Here is an 8,670-nt window from a genome sequence, read left to right as displayed (position 1 = left end):
CACTCTGCTAGCTACAAATGCTCCAAAGGGTTACGGCCCGGGGGTTGTACCAGGAGTCTGAGCCCAGGGGTTGGGGTGTTTGAGGGTAATGGCATCTCAACTATATTGGGGTAATCTTTGGTAGGGCAGTGAGCAGTGGTATAGTTAGGGGGACGGTGGTCTGGCGTTGCATATGTGCCAGCTGCTGGGTCCAAGGGGTAGTAGTGCAAACAAACCACTTTGCTTTGCAAGGGGGTTTGGATGATGTGATTGGCGCAGCAAACAGTATGGTGATGGACAGCCTAGCTGTGATTCTGGGAGGCTTGGTCTTATGGCCAGAGTGCACATACATAGTGACTACTGTGCAATAGGAGCAAGCCCAATTTTGCAATGGGGACATTCCTACATTACTGGCCTTAGCTATATGTGACCTGTGCATTCACACAGTGCACTGGCACCGCGGGTCGAACGGCTTCCATTCACTTCAATAGAAGCCGTCCGTGCAGAATCTGCACGTAAATAGAGCATGCTCCGATTTTTCCTCCGCTTGCGGAAATCGCAATTTGTTTCCATGAGTGTGTAGAAAAAAGCGCTTTTACATAGCATGCAACAAATGGTATTTGCTGCGGATCCGCAGTGCGGACACTAACCGCAAATTCCACAATGCAAATCCGTTTGTGTGCACCCGGCCTTAGGGTCACCCAGCCAGATGATCCTCTCCCTCCATATGGCAGCATCCAATGGAGCTACATGAATCATCCTGTCTCTGACTCTGTGTCTCCTGATATTCCACTGTCATACTGCAATTGTACCTGCACAACACATTCCCTGAGTTCTGGTGCTGTATTTATCTTATGAGCTTGGTTCTGGTGCTGTATTTATCTTATAAGCTTGGTTCTGGTGCTGTATTTATGTGCTGAGGTGGGTTCCTGCTGTACTTAGTTTAGTTCTAGTGCTGTATTGGAGGATGAAGGAGTACCAACATGGAAGTTTGACACACTACATCTGTACCGCAGACTGTCCGGCTCCCTGTCACCACGCTACATTAATTGTGTAGCACGGTCATTGCCATTCAAATTGAATGGCCGCAGTGCTACGCAATTAGCGTAGCCACGCCGAATCGTGATGCAGAGTGACTCATTAACTGAGTAGTGTGCTAATACACCATGTGTTAGTGCTGATACATCAGTATGCTATGAGCTTGGTACCGGTACTGTATTTATGTACTGAGCTGTATTTATGTTGTATTGGTTCTTGGGCTGTATTTATGTTATATTTGTGCTGGTACAGTATTTATTCACTGACAGACAGACAATGGCCTATCAGTGCAATATATATATATATTTTTTCTCCTTATGAACAGACTGCAAAACATTCTTCACAGAGTGCCATTAACCTGCAGCTGGCACCTATTCCAGATTTGAGAATTTTCAAGGATTTTACTGAATTTGCCAGGGGAGCCATGTCAATCCCATAATTAGTCACCTGACCTAATGCAGGTTTCTGCTTCTTAAAGAGCGCCTGCACATGGCCGGATTTGCATTGCAGAATCCGGAGCGGGGCATCTGCCCCCCGATTCCGCAGCAAATACCTTCCGTAGCATGCTAAGGAAAAGCGTTTTTTTCCTGCCCACAAGCGGTAATCAATTGCGATTTTCTGCTCGCGGAGGAAAAATCACAGCATGCTCTATTTCTAGGCAGATTTCGCACGGACGGCTTCCATTGAAGTCAATGGAAGCCATCCGACCTGCGGCCCTTACGAAATCATCATTGCTGGTTGCGGGATCCGCGTCATTGCCTACCGACCGCGCTGCATAATCTGTACTGTGCATGTGCACCAGTGCGACAGCTGGCACATCCGCAGTACAGAATGAACAAGAATCCGGACAGGTACACGGGGTCACCGCCTGGGCACAGGGTCGGAATCCGTTGCAGTCATTTGCAGGCGGCCAGAAGGGGTCGTGTCCGGTATTGCAGCTCTGCTCCACTGGTGTAAATAGGGGGTGAGCTGCAATACCAAACAAGACCTGCAGACAAGTGTTTCACCTTATCTGGAAGAAAGTAGCCATATTTCACCTGAGCCTGAATAACGTCCCTTAATCCTGTGTGCATTTTGCGCCATTTTCCTAGCACTACGCCTTGGGTTACACGCTCTGTGCGATGACTAGATGGCTTCTTTAGCAATCATTATACGTTGACACATTTCATATGATGGAAACCTAAGTGAGCAGCACAGCTTCTCTCTGGACCGGCGCCAGCACACGCGTAGGAAGCACCGGTGAGTCTGACATCTGGAGAAGAGATAAGCCATGTCTAGATGGAGGAGATGCTTACATCTGGCGGAGAGGAAGTAAGTGCCTACATCATCTACGCTGCTGCCAATTTGGTTGTGTAATCAGGAATATACGGTTCTGCGCTCAGCATTAGATTTGTCCATTTTACATTTTTTTCATACCAGTTTAGTGATTTACTTCACAATGTAGTCTGAGGAACGTTTCGGGTTGGCCGGCCTCTTCCTGGTTGGATGTCCATGGAGGTCGCTGCTTCCACACAGCGGTATTCCACCTTGAGATCTAGAAAAGGTGTTGAGACAAGAGCGTTAGATACACGTAGATGGAATCCAGCGAGACTCTGTGTGGGGGGGAAATACAAGGATCGGCCATGTTGGAAATAAGAAAGATGTAGCAGCGGCTGCAGTGACGCCCCAGAGCTGCAGATCCTTCATTCTCAGGATCAGCGGAGGTCCCAGAGGTCGGACCCCCACCGATCATAAAGTAATCCATATACGAGTGATGTGCATCACTTTAAGGCTGCCTGTCCACGGGCGAGGCAGAATATCGCTAGCAGTATTCCGCCGCAGGGGGGAGAACTGACAGGTTTTCCGCGATGAGCCTATCTGATCGGAGAGTCGTGGCAAATCGCAGCATGCCGTGATTTAAATCCCACGAGCGAAAAATCGCTATGATTCATGAACATTTGGCTGCACTTTCCATAGTTAAGTCTATGGAAAGCCTTCACTGCGTTACCCGCGGCCGGATTATCGCCGCGGATAACGCAGTGACATATCACTCGTGGACAGGAGGTCTAAGCGCTCACATCTGTGTATATCGCCCGAGTAATACACGCATATTTTCACGTACGTAATGCACGGTGCTAAAAACCCATTGACTTGTACGCGGCCTTTTACACCTGCGGGGTTTTTTTTGCTCATAGTATGTGTGTGAAAAAAAGCGCAGTGTGCCCCATTATGGTGCGTATCACGCATGTAACACGCACCAGTATGACTATAGATATTTAACATGCGTATTTTATGCATGTGAATAATATGTGTGGAAGAGCTCCTTCAGACGGATGTATGCATTTTTGCACGCGCCATGGACAAGGCATTTTTGCGCAAGTACCAGTGCATTTCAATGTACGTTTTGTGCACACAAGCATGATCACACGGGCGCAGGACACCCCTGCTGTGATTTAAAATGCTTTTTAGCCTAATAAGGTCCAGATGTGGTCTTTTCCCTGCTGTTTTGCGCATCCTCTTGCATATTGCGTGCGCATTTCCGCAACCCCCTCCCACCACCATAGAGTTCTATGGGGCCCCTTGGTGCACAAATGGAGCAAAATGGAGGATCTTAATTTTTTTTTTGCGCCCAAGAGAAATGTGTGAGCAGAAAAAGGAAATGTGACTGAAGCGATTGAAATGAATGGGCTCTGTTCTCTGTCTTTTGTGCAATCAATTTTTGCGTGTACAAAAATGGACGCAAATACGCCTGTGCGAAGGAGCACTAATACGCCGGACACATATGTCCGTGTACGCGAGCCATGAGATAGGAAGAACCCTTTAAATATATTTTATTCAGCAGCCTGAGAAAGCCTGGTGACCTTCACACCATGACAGAATCTACATGGACCCTCTCTAGTCAGCGGTGTGTACACCGGACACCATGACAGAATCCGCATGGACCCTCTCTAGTCAGCGGTGTGTACGCCGGACACCATGATAGAATCCGCATGGACCTTCTCTAGTCAGTGGTGTGTACACCGGACACCATGACAGAATCCGCATGGACCCTCTCTAGTCAGCAGTGTGTACACCGGACACCATGACAGAATCCGCATGGACCCTCTCTAGTCAGCAGTGTGTACACCGGACACCATGACAGAATCCGCATGGACCTTCTCTAGTCAGTGGTGTGTACACCGGACGCCATGACAGAATCCTCATGGACCCTCTCTAGTCAGCGGTGTGTACAGTGGACACCATGACAGAATCCGCATGGACCCTCTCTAGTCAGCAGAGTGTACACCGGACACCATGACAGAATCCACATGGACCCTCTCTAGTCAGCAGTGTGTACACCGGACACCATGACAGAATCTACATGGACCCTCCCTAGTCAGCTGTGTGTACACTGGACACCATGACAGAATCCGCATGGACCCTCTCTAGTCAGCGGTGTGTACGCCGGACACCATGACAGAATCCTCATGGACCCTCTCTAGTCAGCAGAGTGTACACCGGACACCATGACAGAATCCACATGGACCCTCTCTAGTCAGCGGTGTGTACGCCGGACACCATGACAGAATCCCCATGGACCCTCTCTAGTCAGCAGAGTGTACACCGGACACCATGACAGAATCCACATGGACCCTCTCTAGTCAGCAGTGTGTACACCGGACACCATGACAGAATCTACATGGACCCTCCCTAGTCAGCTGTGTGTACACTGGACACCATGACAGAATCCGCATGAACCCTCTCTAGTCAGCGGTGTGTACGCCGGACACCATGACAGAATCCGCATGGACCTTCTCTAGTCAGCGGTGTGTACACCGGACACCATGACAGAATCTACATGGACCCTCTCTAGTCAGCAGTGTGTACACCGGACACCATGACAGAATCCGCATGGACCTTCTCTAGTCAGCGGTGTGTACGCTGGACACCATGACAGAATCCGCATGGACCCTCTCTAGTCAGCAGTGTGTACACCGGATACCATGACAGAATCCCTATGGACCCACTCTAGTCAGCGGTGTGTACACACAGACACCATGACAGAATCTACATGGACCCTCCCTAGTCAGCTGTGTGTACAGTGGACACCATGACAGAATCCCCATGGACCCTCTCTAGTCAGCTGTGTGTACAGTGGACACCATGACAGAATCCGCATGGACCCTCTCTAGTCAGCGATGTGTACACCGGACACCATGACAGAATCCCTATGGACCCTCTCTAGTCAGCTGTGTGTACGTCGGACACCATGACAGAATCCACATAGACCCTCTCTAGGCAGCAGTGTGTACGCCGGACACCATGACAGAATCCGCATGGACCCTCTCTAGTCAGCGGTGTGTACACCGGACACCATGACAGAATCCGCATGGACCCTCTCTAGTCAGCGGTGTGTACACCGGACACCATGACAGAATCCGCATGGACCCTCCCTAGTCAGTGGTGTGTACGCCGGACACCATGACAGAATCCGCATGGACCCTCTCTAGTCAGCGGTGTGTACGTCGGACACCATGACAGAATCCGCATGGACCCTCCCTAGTCAGTGGTGTGTACGTCGGACACCATGACAGAATCCGCATGGACCCTCTCTAGTCAGCGGTGTGTACGCCGGACACCATGACAGAATCCGCATGGACCCTCTCTAGTCAGCGGTGTGTACGCCAGACACCATGACAGAATCCGCATGGACCCTCTCTAGTCAGCGGTGTGTACGTCGGACACCGTGATAGAATCTGCATGGACTCTCTGTAGTCAGTGGTGTGTACGCCGGACACCATGACAGAATCCGCATGGACCTTCTCTAGTCAGCGGTGTGTACGTCGGACACCGTGATAGAATCCGCATGGACTCTCTGTATTCAGCGGTATGTACGCCGCCTCTAGCATCACCATTGGTTTCCTCGTTCTGCTCCTAAGGGCTCATTCACACAGGCTTATTTTCACTACGTATTATGCATGCCTATATCGCACGTGTAATACCCAGGGAATAGAGTCAATGAAAGTAAATTGATTTTCACTGACCCATTTACACGTGCGTATGGTCATTGCGTACGTTACGCGCGTAAGAAAAATCGTAGCATGCGCTACTTTATTGCGTATTACATGGGTAAGAGTACTATTGTTCTCTATGGAGGCGTACAATACGCAATGCCAGTGCAAGTGCCTCCTAGGTGTCTCCTTAAGGAGTTATTCTACCCTTCCCGACCCACGACACAGGCCTATCACCAGCCAAGCCAGGATCGTACCGCACACTGATGAGGGGCAAACACCCCGAAACAGCTGTCTGTGCATGGATGCTGGCTTGGTTTCAATTCCCGGTCATTGTTAGGACTTGTATAAAGACGTCCTTTAATCAGTCATGGTGTACAAATGCTGACTGTGATGTTATGGCGACATTATCGCATTCTTATTATACTGAAACAAATTTAAGAAACCGTCTAAAAGAAAAATCTGTTTTTGTTGCCCAGATCAACCAATCACAGCGCAGCTTTCATTTTAACTCAGCAGATTAATAAAAGCTGCACTGTGATTGCTCACGATATTCTTTAAGACAATTTCATTAATTTAATTTCCCTTAAATCACTTTCCCTCACACCATTTCTGTATGCGAGAAAGGATTTACTGATATATCCCGTGTAAAAACTCCTTTTTATTAATTAGACGCTAAGAGAGGTGGGAAACTACAAATCCCATCCTGCCCTGCGGTCTCTTCACGACAGCTGGCAGGTTGTAATCACGTGATCAGGTAACCTGGTCCGCTCCCTCACAGCTGCTTTTGTACGAATCCTGGCCACGCCTCCTCCGTCGACTGCGCAGGCGCCGAGCCGCGGCCTCTCACCCCTGAAGTATTCCAAGTATGTGCAGGGAGAGGAGTCCCGGAGAGCGGCGGCCGGGACACACAGCAAGCAACCGGGAGCGGAGGACACGGCAGCCCGGAGCCTCACACCGCCGCCCAGTACATGCACCACGCCGGGACACTATGGAGCCGGGCTCTCACGGACTCTCCGCCGCCCGGGGCAGCTGCTGCTGAGGGCGCTGGGAAGGAATGGCTGATCCTCTGCGGAGGACTCTATCCAAACTGCGGGGGAAGAGATCCAAGAAGGGGCCGGCGGGGGGACTCTCTAACGGAGAAGGTAAAGAGCAGCCAGGGGGCGGTGGGCGCCGCGATGGGGGGGACGGCACCGGACCCCCCGAGACTGAGAGCATAAGGGGGTGCAGGCAGGAGATGGGGTGCAGAGTAGGGGATCCAGTGCAGCTTCTATTGGGGTCTCTAGTGCATCCCCCCCAGAGTGGCACGGGGACCCCCGGAGGAGGATGGTGCCCCCCGAACCACAACAACAACAACGACCACCATCCGGGGTGCCGGCGCTCCCACTACAGCAACGTGGATTACGACCCCCAAGACTCCTGCGCTCCCCCCGACATGGGGTGTTACTCCTTCCGCGGGCATCAGTCCCTAAAAGCCCCCCACAGCGCCCCTTATAGCCTGAGCCCAGACTTTGAGGAGCATTGGCGTGCACCGTCCCCCCTAAACTTTATCTACCCCCCTCTTCCGGAGAGCAGCGTCCCACGAGACCGTTTTTTTACGCCCGGAGGGAACGCAGTCCATTGCCGTCACCCCCCATTGGCGCTGGCAGGCGGCTCTTTTTACGGGGGTATCCGGAACCATTCCGAGGACAGCGAGGAGGACGATTATTACGATAACGAGAATCTGCTGCTGTCCAGCGCCGGGACAGAAGTGCTGTCGTCACGGACGCCGTTCACGCACAGGACCGCCGCGGCCGACGACCGGAAAGGCGGTTTGGACGTGTATCTGGAAACGGACCGGCTGAGGTCTCAGTTACAAGAGGCCTATTACTTATTGATTCATGCCATGCATGACATGCCCCTCGAAAGCCATACCCGTAAGACGGGCGCCCGCTTAGAAACGTGTCCCTCCAGCTCGCAGTCCCAAGATAGCGTTTATTCGCAGTCTTCCGCCAGGGTGGTTGAGAGCGACGTTTGGTCTTCGGACGAGGCCAGTCCTAAACAGGTGTCCCGGAGCGATTTGGCGTCGCTGAACGCCTTAATGACGGCGCAGCAGCTTAACCGGATACGGAGAATTAGCAAAAGCGCGGATACGGTATATAACCTGCCGGCTGCGGAGCCGTTACATAAGTGTCACAGTGACAGTCGGGTGAAGTACAGCCCCATCAATAGCAGCTTGTCCTCGGAGTGCGGCTACCAGCATAGTCAGGGCTCTATTGGCCACCAGGCGGACGTGGACAGCTGCGAGGGCAGCCCCCGAGACGCATTGGCCACCGTGCACTGGAGAGCCTCGGAGGGTGGCATCGAGAGACGTCCTGAGATGCCAGGGACCAGCAGGAATGATGACGAGGATGCAGTAATGGTGGAAGACTCGGGCAGCTCCTCCACCAAACCTTCCGGACTCACCGTCAAGAAAATGCAAAAATGGATGTACAAAGGACGCTTATTGTCTCTGGAAGTGAAGGAACGGCTCATCGGATCTTCCCAGAAAGCCGGTGGCGGCGGTGGGTTTGGCAAGTCGGAGGCTAGCCATACGGGCAACAAATCTGAGCTTCTCCAGGATAAATCAGGTAGGCGAGCGGGGCACGGAGGGGCCCAGCTCCTAGCCTGAGCAACCAATGACCACTAGCCCTTCTCTTCTTTC

The 8,670-nt window shown here is 51.8% G+C and overlaps 1 protein-coding gene across 2 annotated transcripts in view; it reads left to right on the top strand.

The window, feature by feature from the left end:
- Positions 1-6,824: 6,824 nt before the first annotated feature.
- The window catches only part of SYDE2 (synapse defective Rho GTPase homolog 2), a 42,779-nt gene continuing 40,933 nt past the window's right edge, over positions 6,825-8,670 (top strand). The window contains exon 1 of one of the 2 annotated variants that reach the window (XM_066597873.1): positions 6,825-8,596. In XM_066597873.1, coding sequence (XP_066453970.1) covers positions 7,045-8,596 — 1,552 coding nt within the window. In that variant the 5' untranslated portion in view covers positions 6,825-7,044. The remainder of the gene's footprint in view (positions 8,597-8,670) is intronic. The other variant, XM_066597874.1, reaches the window with a different exon arrangement.

Source organism: Eleutherodactylus coqui, chromosome 3 (genome assembly GCF_035609145.1).
Source record: "Eleutherodactylus coqui strain aEleCoq1 chromosome 3, aEleCoq1.hap1, whole genome shotgun sequence".
Taxonomy (NCBI): domain Eukaryota; kingdom Metazoa; phylum Chordata; class Amphibia; order Anura; family Eleutherodactylidae; genus Eleutherodactylus; species Eleutherodactylus coqui.
The sequence above is the reverse complement of the archived record's forward strand: the minus strand, read 5'-3'. Positions and strand labels throughout refer to the sequence as shown.